Genomic DNA, 20,495 nt, shown 5'->3' with positions numbered 1-20,495 from the left:
TGCATCAAGAAAACTATCTGTTATCTATTTTGGAGAATTCTTGATGACTCGCTGAATTCTGGTCTACCAGAATGCAAATTATATTTTCTTTTTGATTGCATGTTCAAAACAAGATAAAAACAATTATCATGAATAGTGAAAATCTGTAATAAACAAACATATAATTCCATTTATACATGGAAAAACAACGCAGATAAGGTTTGGCAAATACTGCAGAATGGTTTAATCAGCAGATAGGTGATGATTTTGTGTTTTGTTTGCTTTGTTTTTCATGATTTACACTGTATTTTTTTTGCCTTGAAATTTGCAAAATTTTCTTGAAATGCTGTGAATTTTGTGCTTTTCCTGAATTCCAGAAATTTTTTCCATTTTGCGTAAAACTAGAGATGTTAATAAATACATTGTAGAATTTTCCCTACTCTTCTTTCGATCATTTGCAAATAAAACATTTTATTTCATTTCTTCAACCTGCTGTGCTTCATGCTTTTAATATTGGGGCAATAAGAAATCACATTGTTTATATATAGGTCTAGGAACAAACCACAATCAATCATGCATTCGCCGCCACAAGTGGCTTAGTGGTTTGGTTTCATATTTTAATGATCCTGCGTGCCTGTCATTAAGCAACTGTAAAACCTCTTACGTACCTGGTTATAAAGCAATGTACATTTTTATTGTACCTCTTAATAGTAACCATTTCCTCTTGAAATATATGGTAAATACATTTATCCTATTATTTTTACCATAGAAAATTTGTGTGAAATTTGACTGTAAGTGTATGCTGCATGTGGACAAGCATGGAATCTTCATTCTTACAGGGGTGTGTATAATTGAAGTGGCATAATAGACATTTAGATAGAGCTCCCTCTACTGTTTGAATAAAATGAGTCATGTGGGAAAATCAAACTACAGTCCGACCTCTCTTATCCGGACACGTTGGGACCAGCACCAATCCGGATAACGGATTTATCCGGATCTGGGAGACCCAATATTAAATACATACAGCTGCCTCCCCAGACAGTATTCACTGCAGTGTCAGTGCAAATTATAGGTGGTATTTTTACGGTCCAAACGAAATCGATTGATGGCCAAAACTGTTGGATAATTTACCTGCTAAAATGATTGATCTATACATCTAGCATACCTCGAAAGAAAGAGAATGATTCAATGAAACTAAGTTATACAATTAGGTCATCGCGGCGGTATTGCAGCTTCACAATGTCAGCATTGTTATACTGACTGAAGGCTCAAACATGGTACAAACATGGTAGATGGCGCTTTTGTATTAAGGCCAGCGTTAGCTAGCGAGACATGGAGACACCAATCAAATATTTTCAGGAACCAATCCAGGAGTTGAGTTGAGTCAGATGAGCTGTGGTATGAATGCTATATCCTGTGCCAGTGGGCAACGATTTTGTAAGATTTTGTAAGACGAGACAATGATCCCCTCCCATAGGCTACTGCACAAAAATTTGATATTGAAATTTGAAGGGGGTAGGGGATGAAGAGACCCCATTCCCTTGTGGCACAACAAATGGTTGTGCCAATCTTGTATTGTCAGGTTTCTGGGACAGCTTTTTCCTATGTCGTGGTTAAGTGGTTATGACACCAGTCTTTCAATCTGAGGGACATGGGTTCGATCCCACCCTGGCGTGTTTCCTTCAGCAAGAAATTTACCCACTTTTTAGGCTGTGCACACTCAACACAGGTGAGGTGAATTGGTACCTGATAAATATTTAATCTTTGAAACACTATTATGGTAATGATGCTGCATTTCTGTAGAGCGCCTCTAGAGACTCCTGATAAAGCAAGTGTCAGCACTTATGACATATTTTTAAATATCACAGGTCAGAAAAAAAAATACACACACAGTCAGTTGTATGGGAGAGTTCACCATAAAAATGCTTAAAGGGGAAGTTCACCCTGACAAAAAGTTTATTGTAAAAATAGCAGAAAAAATAATAAAAAATATTGCCGAAGGTTTGAGAAAAATTCATCAAATAATTAAAAAGTTATTAGAATTTCAATTATTTGATTTGTGACGTCATATGCGAGCAGCATTCCTACATAGCGAATGGTAAAAAATCAATGAAATGTCATTTTCTCAGAAAATTGAAAATGGTTTTCACTGTACCTTTTGTATATCAATAGACAAATCATTTCACACCCGATCATGAATAGGAAACAAAATTAAGTCATCAGGAACCATACAAAATTTGAAATTCATGCATTTTATATTACATAACACATGGGGCAGCTGCTCGTTTATGACGTCACAAATCCAAAACTTTGAACTCTAATAACTTTCTTACTCTTTAACTGATTTTCCTCAAACCTTCACCAATATTTTTTACTATTTTTTCTGCTATTTTTACAACAAAGTTTTCTTCAGGGTGAACTTCCCCTTTAACAGAGCCCTGGATAACCCCATTCACTGCGGTGTTAAAGGACAAATCCACCCCAACAAAAATTTGATTTGAATACAAAGAGAAAAATTCAACAATCATAACACTAAAAATTTCATCAAAATCGGATATTAAATCAGAAAGTTATGACATTTTAAAGTTTCGCTTATTTTTAACAAAACAGTTATATGAACGAGCCAGTTACATCCAAATGAGAGAGTCGATGATGTCACTCACTCACTATTTCTTTTGTTTTTTATTGTTTGAAATATGAAATATTTTGATTTTCTCTTCATTGTCATATGAAATGAAGTTTCATTCCTCCCTGAACACATGGAATTCCATTAAACATTTTGTGCTTCAGGCAAGGAGGTCCTAATCATCAAATTCGTAAAAATTGAAATACATGTATTGTATAATTCAAACAATAAAAAACAAGGAATAGTGAGTGAGTGACATCATCGACTCTCTCATTTGGATGTAACTGGCTCGTTCATATAACTATTTTGTTAAAAATAAGCGAAATTTTGAAATGTCATTACTTTCTTATTTTACATCCGATTTTGATGAAATCTTCAGCATTGTGCTTGTCTGATTTTTCTCTATTGATTCAAATCAACATTTTTCTGAGGTGGACTTGACCTTTAAAGCTTTACCGAGTGTTGAAGATTTGTGCATAAGATTGTGGAAAGTTTTCCCCAAAAATGATATTTTAAAATGAAACTTTATTTTGCCTGTCACAGGTAAATCGCCTTTCCCCAGATCATATACAATGTTCCAAATAAGGCACTAAAATATGAGATAAAAACTACCACAAATCATCTAAATGTACATCTAAATGTATACACTATTCACCCAGAGCTTCATGGCAAATGAGTCATGCCTTTATGTCCAATAATACATGATGTCTGATGAGGTCATGGATTGACTTTCATTTTCTGCTATCTCCGTGTACATTGTAGAATGACAATGTTACTCCCACAGGAAGAGTGTGAGTCATGGTTTATAGCTTGGACATTGAAACAATGCCAGCTGATTTCCTCCTTATGATTTTTATGAATGACACTTACAGGAAAATTATACATGTAAGAAAATACTATCGACCCACAATCTGTGGTATAGTGCATTTATCCTTTTATGGAAATACTGTATCTGCAGTTTGTACTTCATAAACCTACTTTTTACTGGTTTGTTTTTGTAGTTTAATAAACTGTAATGATGTAGCATAATTTATCCATTTAAGAGTAATGTCACTGTGATCGTTATACACTGGATTTAATATTTATTCCTGAATCTCTGGGAATATTTGATTTGCATGCATCAGTCAATAATTGAACAAATCATGTTCAAAATTGGTGTCGAAGAGAATTGTGCTTTAAAGAATCTGTTTAACTTTGTGAGTATGTGATTGTTCTTTACATACATGTATCATCTTACAAACAAGCTAGCTCTCCTCAAGAAATTTTGGATTTTTTTTACTGGTACTGTGGTACAGTTTAAGAGTCCCATGAAGTGGGATCCATCATGGATTTAAATTTGAGATTCTTTGTCATAATAATGTTGGTTTTTTGTTACAAAAAACGTTTTATAGATAAAAAAAACATATTACAAATACAGGGGTAGCATAAAACTGAGGAGTAGGATATGTGTAGGATAACAAGTAAATTTACATCAAGGTCCTATTTTGTCTTTTATCCACACATCCTGCCCTTTTTTATACAGTCATACATGTAGCTATTCACACTTTATTTATAGAGGGATTGAGAATCTGCAGAAAAATATCAATTTTTATTTAAAGTAATTTACCAATAAAGGCCAGTTTAGGATGGTCTTTAAAAGTTCTAGAAAAGTCAGTCACTAATTGTACCCTTGTAAAGAATATCTCATATTTATCATAATTGTGGTGAGCAATAATTGTCAAAATTGAATGGATTTAAAAGGGGGAGTACTGTTTTAAAGCGTAAAGGAGGGGGGGGGGGGTATTTCATTGGTCAGTACATGAAGCCACACCCACTTCAATGACTGCCCACTGGCTGGAAGTGTCATTCTTAGACAATATCATTCTGCATTGGAAGTTTCCTCTTTTCTCCGCTGTTCGTCTTACGAAATACATGGTCTGTTAGCAAATAACAGGAACTGATATGACATGCCTACTAATCAGTCTTAATTGATTGACGAGATAGCGTGGGAATGCATTGATCACAGCAAGTGTTGACCGGCACCCACAAGCAGTTTACGAGAGCAACAATGCTAGATGATGTGCCAAAACTATTCAACAGTAAAATAAAACTCATTTTGAACTGTCTGTGGATTGAGCCAAGATATGTTTGTACATGTATACATGTTTAGGACTCTAAATTGCATTGTATGATCAATAGTTTTGACAAGGTTCATACAAGTATCTCTAGCATTTTGACAGTTCTTTGTGAGGTTATGCTTTCTTCCTGATAATCCTTGTGGACCTAAGTTGGGTTCTGGAAAACAAACTTTGGATATTAAAGAAACTTGCAGAAAAAAAACTCTGTTGAGATGGCGATATGGTATTGTTCAAATTTGCAGGTTTGTGTGCAGTTATTTTACGTTGCATGGCATGATCACAAGTTATCTTTATACTGTACTTGAACGATATGACAAACTGATACTGAACAGTGTACAGAGTGCATATAGGCCTAGATGTGTTTGAATTTCCATTACAAAATGCAGGATTGAAATACAATTTGATTCAGTTTTTGTTTGTTCTTTAATTTCACAGTATATCTGCCTGTATGTACACAATGTGACTTTTTCTTTCACTTGATGCGTAAAATCTCTGCAACCCATTTGTTATAATATGTGATACATTTTCACTCATGATGATGATGGTGGGAGTGGTGATGGTGATGATGATGAGGATAATGATGATGGTGTGGGTGGTGGGGGGGGGGGTGATGATGATGATGATGATGGTGGTGGTGGTGGTGGTGGTTGTGATGATGATTATGATGGTGGTGGTGGTGGTGGTGGTGGTTGTGATGGTGATGATGATTATGATGATGTTGGTGGAAACGATAATTTTGCAGTTACAGTAGACCAATATTAAGAATAGAAATGATTCATAATTTTAGTAATTGAAATAAACACTTACATGTACATGTAATGTCTTCCTTGCAGAAGGTACCATAACAGAATTCAAGCCCATGAGTATTCATTGACTATTCTCTTCTTCAACTTCATTTAAATCTACTTTCTTGAACGGGTTTCCTGTAATCCACTTTCCAAAACCAGTGTAGAAGATCGCTTTGCTATTGATCTCATCACAGTCTTGTGAAATTTTTTAAAAACCACTTCACATAAAGCAATCACGTTACTATGGGAATGCACCTCGTTGGGTCGTATGTTTTGCATGAAATTTTGATAAAGGCACCGTATGTATTCTGCACACGGTGTGTACTTTCTTGAACGGGTTTCCTGTAATCCACTTTCCAAAACCAGTGTAGAAGATCGCTTTGCTATTGATCTCATCACAGTCTTGTGAAATTTTTTAAAAACCACTTCACATAAAGCAGTCACGTTACTATGGGAATGCACCTCGTTGGGTCGTATGTTTTGCATGAAATTTTGATAAAGGCACCGTATGTATTCTGCACACGGTGTGTACTGAGTTTCACGCCGAGCATGGCACACTCTTGTATTATTTCCGGGCGGAGGATGACTTCCCAAAGAAGAGTTGTGTCCTCATCTACTCTTAAACCAGTTTAATGAGGCAAAGTGGTCTTGAAAACCACATTGCGAGGTGGATTTCTAAAAACTGGTTGAGAAGACAACTTAAGATCGGTTCTCAGACGTGTCAAACATTCCCATTACAATCGAATTAAGAAAGCAAATGAGAACAGCATTTGAACGTTTTGACCTGGCCATATCCACCACTTGTTAAGACTGCTTCTAAGTCTGTTTCGAGCATTCCCATTGCACAATAGTCTGATTTAAGAAAGCGTGTGAGAATGGGGTCTGACATACATGAATATGAAACTCGTCTTTAAAATATCTTGTGTGTTGAACATGCTGCTAATCTCGCTTATCAATGTGGAGATTTTCCATATCCTTAGCTGCAAGTTCCTGTGATAAAAATCGGTTTTATATATTTGGAATTGCAAGATAGTTGAACTCTTCTCAATTTCAAGTTTCATGTTGCTCTGTCATCTTTTCCTGATCAGGGTGTATTTGTAATGCTTTCATGAAGCATTTGCTTAGCTGATCTTCGACTTGACAACCGCACAGGGCCCCCGATGGGATATTAAAAGATCGCTCAAAGAAAATTTCCTGAGCTAGATGAGATTTATCCTCAAGGAAAAATCTTGGGAACTTTTTAAGAAAGCAAAGCCACCGTAGTTGTTGACAAGCAGTGTGTGGATCGAAATTGCATTATGCAGTAAAATTCGTGTGAGCTTTACGATTGCAGAGATGACTGTATCATTTTACCTGAAGGCCAAGATCAAGGCTAGGATGTTCTCTAAGACTTGATAGTGATTCGGGTTGAGAAGAATGTCAATATTTGTTAGTACTTCGGTAATGCTAATTACTGTAAAGAGATTGCCAAGTAGACATGGTTTCTCGGAATTCACTGCATTTTTTATGTGATTATACAATTGTTTCTGAAGTGTTGATTGATACTACAGGAGTTTTCCAATTGATCCTCTAGGAATAGTTTGAGACCTTGAATATTGGATTTTCTGTGGATGATTAAATACGTCTGTCCTGCCACCAAGACACCAAGTTCATGTGCTTCGATTGCCGATTCGGGGCTGTATCCCTTGTCTCTCATTTGAGATGTTTGATTATAAAACAATGATGTGTTCAGTGTTGATAATCTTGTGGTTCTTTTCAGTGGACGATCTTGGAATAAATGAATTCAGCACTGTCTTTAGAGTAACTTAACTTGTAGGAGGTTTAGTAAAAAAAATGCATGTTCTGGAGTGATATAATCTTGATACTTTCAATTGGACAATCGAGGAATAAATGGATTCAGCACTGTGCTTTGAATGACTTTATAACAGAGATTTGGAGAATAATTGTGTATTTCCTGTATATTTGGCTTCAAATGGCATCAATTATAGTAACAGGAACTGTCTTTCGACTGTCTTTACTCAGTGTGAAGTGTGGATCGTTTGATGATAAGTTTGCTAGTGCAAGAAAATTGAATAGATGAATGACACTTTCTGATAAATTGGTACTATACATCTAGTATTACAGCTTACACAGAGGACATGGTTGGTGTTTCAAAAAGCTGTTTGTAAGTTAAGAGTGACTTTAAGAACGACTGGTGATCATTTCTTGTGGTGAACAGTATATACCCAATACCCACAGTATATAACTGTTCATTGGCGATGGTTTAGCGTGTAAGAAAGGATCACCAGTCGTTCTTAAAGTCACTCTTAACTTACGAACAGCTTTATGAAATGGCCCCAAGTGCAGAATAGCACCTGGGTCATTTTGTTTTTATTTTGATCAGGTATTAAACCATTCATGCCTCTTTAATGTCATTGGTTTCTCCTCAATCGGTTTTAGTTTCATAGATACTCGAGTTTTGAGAGTCCTCAGTAGTTAATGTAGGTGGTTCATCAAGGAGAAGCTTCAGATTATCACCTTTTCTACCAGGGTAGAAAATCCATCTTTATTTTAGGGGTTATTTCTTGTCACATTAAGATGATTAGCGTTTCATCGATATTTTCATCTGCAAGTTGACAGATCTGACATCTCTCCGTGATTTTGATTGGCTGAGAGGCACTGTTCCTATGGTAACTGTCGGATAAAATTGGACTTGTCAGGATACAAATCCCATGATAGTTGCTCATTTTTCAAGTGTGGTTAGTGAAGTTGACCATGAATACACATACATACATGTAGGCCTACATAAATACATGTGGGACAAAGGATATTAATCACCTTGAATTAGTTTTCAAAACACCTGCTTCAACTGCGTAGTACCTTGATGAATTTACCTTTATTATTTAGCCAACTTGAACTGAATTCCTTCACTGACACTCCAAGTAGGAAAGACATCAAGTTTTTCATTTGACAAGTTGTCAGATCTGACCTGCAAGATCTATCCTACAACAAATATGGCATTCAATATAAATGAGTACTACTGTAGTTTTCAAACACCTGCTTCAACTGGGTAGTACCTTGATGAATTTATCTTCATTATTTAGCCAACTTGAACTGTATTCCTTCACTGACACTCCAGTAGGAAAGACATCAAGTTTTCCATTTGACAAGTTGTCAGATCTGACTTACAATATTTGTCCTACAACAAGTATGGCATTTAAATTGTTTTTAGAAAAAATAAATGAGAACTAGTTTTCAAACACCTGCTTCAAGTGGGTAGTACCTTGATGTATTTATCTTCATTCTTTAGCCAACTTGAACTGTGTTCCTTCACTGACGCCCCAGTAGGAAAGACATCAAGTGTCTGATTCAAGCTTGAAGGAAATGGGCTTTTGACTCTAAAAGCAAGGAAATCACAATCATTTGTATGACTCCTTTTTGGGCTTTGATCCAGATCTAATTCATCAAGAAAATTGCAGTCACTCCACGTGCCTTTCCATTGAGATTCCTTTGATCTCCTTGTGTTTGAATCTGTGTGAAGGACGATTCATGAGAAATAAACTGAAAGATTGTCAGGCGTGCTCTTGTGCCGAAATGTTCCGTTATCTTGGACTTGCCATGACTCCACAGGTAAGAATAAACCTGGAGAGATTCTTTAAATATCTTTTTTGTCTGATGCCATGGGGATAGGGAGGGGGTGGGGGTACTGCCATTCTTTTAAGTGGACACAGCGTGGTTTCCATATATGTAATAGTGATGCACCCTCAACCCTCTCCCAGTTGATGGCATCGTGTAAAAGCTATAATTGGCATAGTTTATAGTTACGTTGTTAATTTGGTTTTGGTTGGTTTTAATAGGAGAAAAGAAAAAGATCAGAGAAACATATGGGTCTGGAGAAAAAAATATGAAAGGATTTGATTTATACATGGCATTACTTGTGGCACCACAAGATTTAAAAAGTAGAAAATTATCAGTCGATTTCCTGATGCTGTTCAGTAGCATGCATGACCTCACCCAATATTGCCAATAATGTTGGCCATTAATAGCTCATTAGTAAAGCGTCGTGGCCCAATGGATTAGTCTCGGGACTTTGAAATAGAGGGTTGTGGGTTCAAATCCCAGCCATGGCGTAATTTCCTTCAGCAAGGAATTCATCCACAGTGTGCTGCACTCGACCCAAGTGAGGTACAAATGGGTACCGGCAGGAAGTAATTCCTCAAAAAGCTGTGTGCACCTTAATAGGTAGCCTAGCTTTATAGCAGGGGTATTAATAATTGCAGGGCCTGCTGGGAGAACAGTTTTCGGAACTGAATTGGCTACCTTGAGTAAACGTACCGTTATTATTATTATCATGGTTTTTTTTTCATTAACGTGAAATATTATTTTGAACTTATGTATGACTTTTGTCACAGGAAAGACTCCAACATGAAGAGCTCCAATGTCCCTTTATCAGGAGAATTCTGAATATTCAATGACTTTTGTTTTCCTATTGAACATAAAAAGCCAAATTCACCTCATACTAGTGACAATCGTCCTAATACACCATGGCCCATTCCAATGTATACATTCTCTTTCTTTATATATTTTTAGATATTTGTACAGTATGCATATTACAACTTACCACAATTGGTAGAAAAATATCATTGCAATGTAACAGATGCATGTATTGTACATAACTTCAATTTGGGAATTAGAATGGTTTAACTTTTTTATCTGGTGCCCAATGTAAAGTTTAGACTCTTGATACAATTGAGCGATTTAATTTGATAATTCAATTCAAAATTAACCTGCTGAGAACTGATCAACTGCTTTAAAGGTTATACCACTGATGATGAGTCGAACATGAATTTTCCAATTGCAATTCTCTTCTAAAGTGTATTTTAAATAAAAAGATCAGTATTGTGATTATGTTTTGTGTATATCAATTTATTTTTTTTATATCGAACTTTGTACAGATTTGTAAAAAAATATAAACAAACGGAACATTTAAAACACAAGGTTGATTACTATTTTGAAGGATGTGAGTCAGATAGTTTTGTTCCCCGATCTGTCAAATCATGGAGTGAATGGCAACAGAAATTGAAGCAACTGTTCACCCAATACCCAGGGATGTATCAAATACTCTCAATTCTCCTCATGCATGCATTCACCCTTGTACAGACTGCAGGCACAGACCCTGATTGAAACTTTGATCAAACATCAAAGATTAAACATACAGGCCCGTATTCTGAAGTCGGGTTTAACTTAAACTCAGGTTTAAAGTTGTGGTTTAAGTATGGAAAGCCAATTGCTACATAAATCACTTCACTAATGGTAAAGATATCATAATCAGCTCATTTGGCTCTCAAAAATTGTATAGGAAGTATAAATAGATGATTGTCTTCACCATCGCTAATCAGGAAAGAGCACAGTGAAAAATTAGAAACATACAACTTGATTAAAATTTTGTCACTTTTGGCTTCCCATAATTTTAGCACAGAGTTAGACTATGGTCTAAGTTAAACCTGACTTCAGAATACAGGCCACAATGTATAAAACTTGGTGTTTCAATTGAGAGAAGGCCTTCAGTACACAAGCCATTATAGGCTGTGTGTTCATTGAGTGAACTGTTGGAACAGAAGACTATGAACATTCCGTATCAGGTTGAAGGTCCAGTCCACCCCAGAAAAATGTTGATTTCAATAAATACAGAAAAATCAAATTAACATAATGTTGAAAATTTCATCAAATTCGGATGTAAAATAAGAAAGTTATGACATTTCTGTTTTTCACAAATCAGTGAAATGCACATCAGTGACATGCAAGTGAGACTGTTGATGGTGTCCTTCACTCACTATTTCTTTTGTTTTTTTATTGTTTAAATTATAAATATTTCATTTTTGTCTCACCTGCATAGCAGAGTGAGACTATAGGCGCCGCTTTTCCGACGGCGGCGGCGGCGGCGTCAACATCAAATCTTAACCTGAGGTTAAGTTTTTGAAATGACATCATAACTTAGAAAGTATATGGACCTAGTTCATGAAACTTGGCCATAAGGTTAATCAAGTATTACTGAACATCCTATTAGAGTGTCATGTCACATGACCAAGGTCAAAGGTCATTTAGGGTCAATGAACTTAGACCATGTTGGAGGAATCAACATCGAAATCTTAACCTGAGGTTAAGTTTTTGAAATGTCATCATAACTTAGAAAATATATGGACCTAGTTCATGAAACTTGGACATAAGGTTAATCAATTATCACTGAACATCCTGCGTGAGTTTTATGTCACATGACCAAGGTCAAAGGTCATTTAGGGTCAATGAACTTTGGCCGAATTGGGGGTATCTGTTGAATTCCCATCATAACTTTGAAAGTTTATGGATCTGATTCATGAAACATGGACATAATAGTAATCAAGCATCACTGGACATTTTGTGCAAGCTTCAGGTCTCATGATTAAGGTCAAAGGTCATTTAGGGTCAATGAACTTTGGCCGATTTGGGGGTATCTGTTGAATTACCATCATAACTTCGAAAGTTTATTGGACTAGTTCGTTAAACTTGGACATTAGAGTAATCAAGTATCACTGAAAATTCTGTGCGCATTTCAGGTCACATGACCAAGGTCAAAGGTCAATGAACTTTGGCCGAAATTGGGTGTATCTGTTGAATTACCATCATAACTTTGAAAGTTTATGGATCTGATTCATGAATCTTGGACATAAGAGTAATCAAGTATCACTGAATACCTGTGCGAATTTCAAGTCACATGATCAAGGTCAAAGGTCATGTAAGGCCAATGAACTTTGGCCATGTTGGGTTTTTTTGTTGAATAACCATCATATATTTCTGTAAGTTTATTGGTCTAGTTCATAAAAAGTGGACATAAGAGTAACCATGTATCACTGAACATCTTGTGCAAGTTAGAGTAGTTTTCAAAGTCAGCACTGCTGCTATATTGAACCGCGTGATGCAGGTGAGACGGCCAGAGGCATTCCACTTGTTTACATAAGGACCAACTTGAATGAACCATGTACTATTAAACAATGCTAATTCCACACTTTGAGGGAAAAATTAATTGTTGTTTCGCTTGACAATGAGGAGAAAATTTGAATATGTCATATTTCCTATAATAATATATACAAAAGAATAGTGAGTGGATGACGTCATCAGTGTCCTCATTTGCATACCGACCAGGATGTGCATATAACTGTTTTGTGAAATTAAGCAAAATTTTAAATATCATAACTTTCTTATTTTACATCTGATTTTTATGAAATTTTCAGTGATATGCTTGTTGGATTTTTCTCTTTTTATTCAAATCAACTTTTTGTTGGGGTGGACTTGTCCTTTAAAGATTTGTACATATACTGTATATAGGACAAGGAATTTTATGACATCAGTTGCATGCTGAAAGCCCCACTTCAATGCAATGATTTCTATAGTTTCAAAAAATATTATAGATTGATCACCATCCGGGGAGCGTTTCATGAAAGGATTTTATCCGGCAAGTCCTGTTTCATCTGGCCAATTGCCATAGTAACAGTACCTCTCAGCCAATCAGAATCAAGGAAAGTTGTCAGATCTGACAACTTGTCAGACAAAAATATTGATGAAACACTCCCCAGACCTGTTCTTTTGATTTTTAAGGAATCTATGTTGGTAAGTTACCGATTTGTCTATTTCTAACTCGTCCACTCATCAAATGGTATACCTTCATTTTATAGTCTGATGCCATTTCGTCTAAAAATCATTTGGCCTAATCATCAATTTGTATAATTACCATTTTGTCTCATTACCAGTTTGTCTTATACCCATTTCGTTTTCATTCATTTCACCCAATGAACACATAGTCCAATTAGACCAAATGGTATATGGACTTAATGGCTATTGGACCAACTGGTTATTAGACGAAATGGTGAGTAGCCGAAATGGCAGTTAGAAAGTGGATGAACAGATACCAGTAGACCATGATAGTAGACGAGTTTGTATGGACGAATTGGAATTAGACCATTGAAAATAAGCCTTAAATTTACAATTGTGCTTCACATGTGCTTTAAAATGTGAAAGTTGCAAGTGATACATCAATCCTTTAATAACAAAAATGTATATGGAAAATCCTTAGAAAATCAATAGGTTATTGAATCATCAATATTTTTGGAATTGACTAATTTCAGATTAAAACTCTACTTAACCCCAATTACACCAACTCCTTTTGTTGTCATTCAGGACTGACAAAAAGTCAGTTTTTGTTTCATAAGGATGAATAAAGTTTTGTGGATTCACTTGATTTATTACCCTACTACTCATTTTCTTTTGAGGGTTATAAATGTATGGCACCGAATGTGAGATCGGCTTTCTGGAATCCCCACTTGAATCCTCTTTAAATATTTTTTTTTGTCTTTGATATCCTGGAATTTCTATGATACAGATTGCATTATTAATAACAATTTAATGGTTAGAAACATGGTTTTGAAACCTGGTATAGCGTTTGCACAATACATGTATTTGTAACATAAACAACTTTTTAAATATAAACATGATTTTTAACAAGGTTTTGTAATGCATGTGTAGGATTCAAAATGCTTTTCCTGTAGAAACCCCTCTCTCAAAATCATATATATTCAATGTCAATTACAGAAGCTTCGGTGAAATTAAGTCATGGTTAAAAATGGAAGAGTTTTTGAAAGGAAAGTTGCATATAAAATGTACATGTAGTACATTTTGATAAGAAATGTGGTAAGGAGAACTCTCTAAAGATATGCTGCTCTTTTACAATTCTCTTTCAAAATATTTACCGGTATTCAAGACCTTGTTCCTTAGAACTATATTGCTATACAGGTGAAGTATATGATAATTGATGATTGATCATGATGATGATAATGGTGATGATTATGATGATGTTGATGGTGATAATGATGATAATTGATGATGATGATGATGATGGTGATGATGATGATGATGATGGTGATGATGATGATGATGATGATGATGACGATGATCATGATGATCATGATGACGATGATGATGATGATCAGTTTTATAACCACTGTACATACTGTACATTGGACAGAAGTGGTCGGCCCAACCAGCACAGATTTCCAACCACCACTCATGAAAAACACTGCTTCCGTCCACCATTAATTTAAAATGAAAAGTGTTTCAAAACCAAATCCTTACAATCAGAATTGCTTTTGCATTAATTTCCATGTTAAGACTTTAATCTTGTTTTATTTGCATAATTTACATTAAGTATTCTTATATTTGTTAAGTATTTGTTTATCTTTAAAGATTCTTATGTCAGATTTTTATTACATTGATGTTCCTTCACTTTTGGCTTTAAGACCGCTAACTCGGCCTGAAAAATCGTGGTAATGCCATGAAATAGCGACCACTGCTAAAATGGGTCCAGCTAGAACACATGATGATACTACATATAGTCGCACGCACCACGAACCCTCCTCTCTGCGCAGATACAGTGCGCTATCTCGCCTCGTGATTTCACCACGAACCGTCCTCTCTGTTACGATACCCACTGTAGCGTAAATAAATCACTTCAAGAAAATGTAAAGATATGGGATGAAACTTTGGAACCTGAACTATCGAACAAAGACACCGGTTAATAATTTGCTCTCCTTGTGGATGCACTTATTGATGGTTTTAAAACCCTTTTTTTTAAATGCGTTCTCTGCAAATCTAACTTTTGCATCGAAGTGCGCAGAAAGGACGGTTTGTGGTGCGTGCAACGATATATTGTAAATTCTTTACAAATAAATTATTACCCTGTCGTTGGATTCTGAGTTGCCCACTAACACAGTTTTATGGATGTTCTTCACTCCCTGGGGAAGAATTTCTGCAAAGGCTTCCAAGCACAAATGCTAGACAGTGGGTGTGCGTTGGCTATGAATATGCTCTGTATACCGCGACAGTGAAACTTTATGAGCATGTATACATGCACACTTGAGAATTTTGTTTACCGATACTCTCTCAGAACTACTCTTTGATATATGTATTCAATCCAAGTTCTTAAATGTCTTTTCAGCTTCAAGGAATGACCACCAAGGCAAGTACTGAGAAGAGAAAAATGGAAGACAGACATTCACTGGTCCAAGAAATGGTAAGATATACATGTACAGTGTGGGTCCACAAAAAACGAAACCGAGATTTATCGATGATTTATCATAACTTGATCACAAATACAATAGACAAAGGACCTACCATTTTAAAGCTTAGAATCTCCTCTTTCATCTGGAATTACTTAGATTATTTCTCATTCACGCATTAATGAGCAAAAACCATTTGAAAAGGGGATTCCAAAAAGTCACTTGGCGGGCCGTATCTGGGTTCTAAAAAGAAAACCACATTGTTAAAAAGTTCAATATCTGCTCTTTAATTTGATACCTCAATTACAGAAAATGGTCAAGGAATAACAAAGTTCTGGTTATTGAAATAAGGCTTGAATTTCAATAACTTCATAAAATGAAGAGGTTTTACAGGCTAGCGTTCAAACTCACTCGACTCTCCGTTTTGTTGACGATCAGCCATGCATTAACTCTTTTGTTACCATGCGATAGCTTCTTTGGGAAACTGATGAAAACATGTTTATTTACTGAAATTATGGAAATAAAGGCATTGTTTTGAGGGATCATAACTTTTTTACTTCTTGACCATTTTTTGTGATTAAGGTATCAAAAAAAAGAGCAGATATTGAACTTTTTAGTTTTGTGACTTTTTAAAATTTAGATACCCCTGCCAAATGAGTTTTTGGCATCCTTTCTTTGAATTGTTTTTGCTCACTAATGCGTGAATGAGGAATAATCTAAGTGGTACCAGATGAAAGAGGAGATTCTAAGCTCTACGTTGGTAGGTCATTTGTCTATTTTATTTATGATTAAGTTATGATGAATCATCACTAAATCTCGGTTTTGTTTTTTCTGGGACGCACTGTATAATAACAATAATAATAATAACGGTATATTTACCCAGGGTAGCCATTTCAGTTCCAAAAATTGTTCTCCCAGTAGACCCTGCTATAAACATTACCCGGTTAAGCTAGACTTCCTATTCAGGTGCACACAGCTTTTTGAGGAATTACTTCCTGCCGGTACCAATTTACCTCACTCACCTGGGTCGAGTGCAGCACACTGTGGATGAATTCCTTGCTGAAGGAAATTACGCCATGGCTGGTATTTGAACCCACGACCCTCTGTTTCAAAGTCCAGAGACTAATCCACTGGGCCACGACACTCCACATCAAAACAATTTTCTATAGATTTATGTGTAACATGTCATTCTCAGAGAAAATACGGCCCTTTTGAATTTTGTATACCACACAGAAAAATTACACGGGGGCTGGGGGCAATGCAGCCCTCAAAACACTCTTCAGCTTTTTTTTAGATCTTTATTTGTTACCACTCACATTCCTGATTAAAGTAAAGGATATTTTGCAATTTCAGATATTCTAAGATCTCTTTATTGTGGTCATTCATAGCTCTGAATATGATGGTGGATTGAGGGCATTGGTGTGTTATAAGAATTGATTTTTAAAAATTGTTTGAGTAAAGTCTTGAAGAAGAATTGATACTATATGTTGTTTGGGATTTTCACCTACAAAGCTGCTGTTAGCCAATCTTATAAAGGATTTCAGTTGTTAATAAACTTGAATAAAAGCTGTCATTGATTTCATATGTGTTTTAGTTCAATAAATTTTTTAGATTAGTGTGGAAAGGGTTGGACAACTAGTTTAATTTCATCATATCACATTCATTTCACTTTGTATATATTTCAGTTTGTATAAGTCATTTTATTTCAAAAAGAATTTGTGTATAAGATATCCAGAACAAAATTTGTTTTTGAAATTCTTCCTTGTTTATTGTACATTTAGTGAAAATCCGAGATTCATATATTTATGATCTCTTGATATTTATACTTTGATTGTTGAAACAGGATACCTTGTGGAACATGACCTTTGACCCGAGCAAGACCCCTATTATGGAAGGTTACCTGTACAAACGGGCAACGAATGCATTCAAAACATGGCACAGGTATGTTCACATCCAATTATGCTTCCTACAGTCGCACACCAACGAGACTGACTCCAAACCTGCCGATGTTATGTCATTGGTATTATTATTGACAGGTGTTTCTGTTGATCTGGGCTCCGTAACACCAAGATTAGCGATCAATCGCTAGATGAACTGATCAATCAAGATCAATGTTACTGGAGCATTTGGTTTAAAATACTGACCAGGGACCAATCAGTTGCAGTTCTTTCATATTTCCGATCCATCGCAAACCTTTTTGTTACAAATCCCTGGACTCGGTTTTGCTGTTCTGCCTATAGCATGCCACTGGCATAGATTCAAGTAGGAATCATAGGGTTATTCAGGGGGTGGGGGAATGGGGATCTATTGTGTTACCCCCTTTTAAAGTGCAATTGCAGGAGGTCATTTATCTCCATCCATGAAATCTAAACTGGTCTATAGTAGCCAGTAATGGGTTTTGTCAAGCATTTTGTTGGTTGCACTTGACTACATGTATGTGAATGACTACATTTTGAAGTGTCAAATTCTGGTATCACAGTTTTAATTGGCTTGTATTTTTTTTTTCAAATACTACAGTATTTCAGATAAATTCATACAGATTGGGGAAAAGATATCTCTTACCCACCAAAATGAGTACTGACAATATTATTTATAGTGAACACCTACCTTTAACAACTCATACTCTATAAAGTTGTAGAAACAATTGTGCTTTAATTCAAGCCATTTGCAAAGTCCAACTGAACTTACGTGTAAGTGAAGGGATAATGACTCCCTCCCCATTTGCTTTTCAACACAGTTTTATTTTGAGAGGGAGACAACAGAGTATCTTTAAAGAAAGTGTCACTTCAAAATATGTATCCTTTTAGAAGATTCTGTAGTTCATTGAGTATATGCTCTGATCATGCCTTCGTGGACATGCGCCTTGCTCTAAACTTCAAAATCTTGTATTTTCCTTGAGCTCTACATATTCTTGGAAGTCCTGTGAACAAATTCTGTCATCTAATGTCTGTTTCCTCAACCCATCCTCCATACATTAGGAATGTGACAATTTCCCCTATTGCATGCATCAAATAGTACACATATCAGGTCAACTATTTTCCTTAGACATGTAAACAGGAAATTCATCTTTCTGGATGACATCCAGATGCCAGCAGGAGTTTGTTCACGAGGATCTGTTCCTCGCTGAAGAATGTTCCATGTTTGACTGTTGGGAGTGGGCTTAAAGATGTAGAGGGGAGTTGCAGGGGAAAAATTCATCAATTATGGTAAACTACCATGGTAACAAGGCTCAGCAGCCAATCAAAATCAAGCTTCGCATATCATGTTGGCAAATTTACCATCTATGTAGTTGTGTGTACAGGTGTGTTGGCTCAGTTGGTAGAGCGTCCGTCTCACAACCGGGAGGTTGGGGGTTCAAACCCCGGCCGCGTCAAACCAAAAGACGTTTAAAGATGGGAGTTGCTGCTTCCCTGTTTGGCATTCATCAATTAAAGGGATAGAGACTCGTCGATCTGGTGCTGCATGGTGGCTGCCGGGCCCACGATCAATTGGGCAAAGCAAATTTTCGGAGTATTTCATTTCATGTCTATTTCGAACAATAAATTATGGATTTTCATTTAACTCTTTATGAAATGGGCCTTGTATGCCAGCTTGAGTTTGGGGATCTGTTCCTCGTTCAACAACAATTTATGTTAGGCTATTCGGGAGTGGTTTTAAAGATGAAGAGGGGAGTCGCAGGGAACTTCTTTATCAGTTGCATGCCCTGAACATCATTCTTTAGGAAAATCTGTTTATTAGTATTTGTCATATTTTAATTCCACTTTTGTATGTGAAAATTCTTTTTTATGATACATAATGAGTTTGATCTCTTTTTTAATTTGTAATTTTCAGACGATGGTTTACAATAAAGGACAACCAACTGATATATCAGAAAAGATCTAAGGTGAGAATATCATGATTGAAAGGAGGGGGAGGGGAAGGGAAGGGATAGTCTGGTTTCAGGGAAGTGAAAAAGTCAGTTGACATATATGTACTAGGTACTTTTTATGTACAAGGTACTTTTTAAACGTTATTATATGCATATATGCATGTAATAATGTTTAAAAAGTACCTACATGTAATAAATGTGATTAATGAACATTGATTTCAATCAATCTCAACTTGTAAAGATCGATCATTAATGAGTGACAATAAGTATGAAATATATATTGAGATGATATGCACAACGTTATTCTTAGATAAGGACTACGCTGGGGGCTGTTTTCATAAAGCTGTCTGTAAGTTAAGAGTGACTTTGAGAATGACTGGTGATCCTTTCTTGTGGTAAATGATATTCACCATTGAATATTCATTTGTGATTATTTAGCTTGTAAGAAAGGTTCACCGGTCGTTAGTTAAAGTTGCTCTTAAATCATGAACAGGATTATGAAACACCCCCTTGAATGTTTGTGTGGAGAAATACATTCTATAATGTGGTCACAATTTTAGTGTCAACCAAACAACTAAACTGACGATCACCAACACAGATAATCACACGTGGGACAGTTGACCTATTATTTTCCTTGGTAAGAATGTTCACTTGGCTGAAAGCCATGCTCATTTTTTATCATTTCACAATTTATAAGAGATTAATAGGCACATATTTTTTTTTTTACATATGAACATTTGGATGGTCATTTTATTGGATTCCGTTTTGATTCATTTTGAGTTTGTTCCGACAATGGGCATTCACCTTTATGTTTATCTTTGTGAATTTTCATTTTGGCAGGGTCAAGTGAGCATAGCTTCCGATGATCTTAGACTGTGCAATGTAAAACCGTTAGATGAGATAGATAGACGATTCTGCTTTGAAGTGGTCTCACCTGGCAAGTAAGTTAGCAACAATTCTTAGAGCCATCATTTCCTTCTTTTAATGAAACATTTGTCCTTTTCGGGGTAACCACCGGAATTAGTTCACAGTATGTAAAATATGTTTCATTGT

The 20,495-nt window shown here is 35.9% G+C and overlaps 1 protein-coding gene across 2 annotated transcripts in view; it reads left to right on the top strand.

Moving 5' to 3' along the window:
• The window catches only part of LOC121427234 (arf-GAP with coiled-coil, ANK repeat and PH domain-containing protein 2-like), a 66,365-nt gene that overhangs the window by 27,696 nt on the left and 18,174 nt on the right, over positions 1–20,495 (top strand). For both annotated transcript variants that reach the window (XM_041623538.1, XM_041623537.1), the window contains exons 10-13: positions 15,514–15,588; positions 17,418–17,515; positions 19,406–19,457; positions 20,283–20,383. In XM_041623538.1, coding sequence (XP_041479472.1) covers positions 15,514–15,588; positions 17,418–17,515; positions 19,406–19,457; positions 20,283–20,383 — 326 coding nt within the window. The remainder of the gene's footprint in view (positions 1–15,513; positions 15,589–17,417; positions 17,516–19,405; positions 19,458–20,282; positions 20,384–20,495) is intronic.

This window comes from Lytechinus variegatus, chromosome 14, assembly GCF_018143015.1.
Source record: "Lytechinus variegatus isolate NC3 chromosome 14, Lvar_3.0, whole genome shotgun sequence".
NCBI lineage: Eukaryota > Metazoa > Echinodermata > Echinoidea > Temnopleuroida > Toxopneustidae > Lytechinus > Lytechinus variegatus.
The sequence above is the reverse complement of the archived record's forward strand: the minus strand, read 5'-3'. Positions and strand labels throughout refer to the sequence as shown.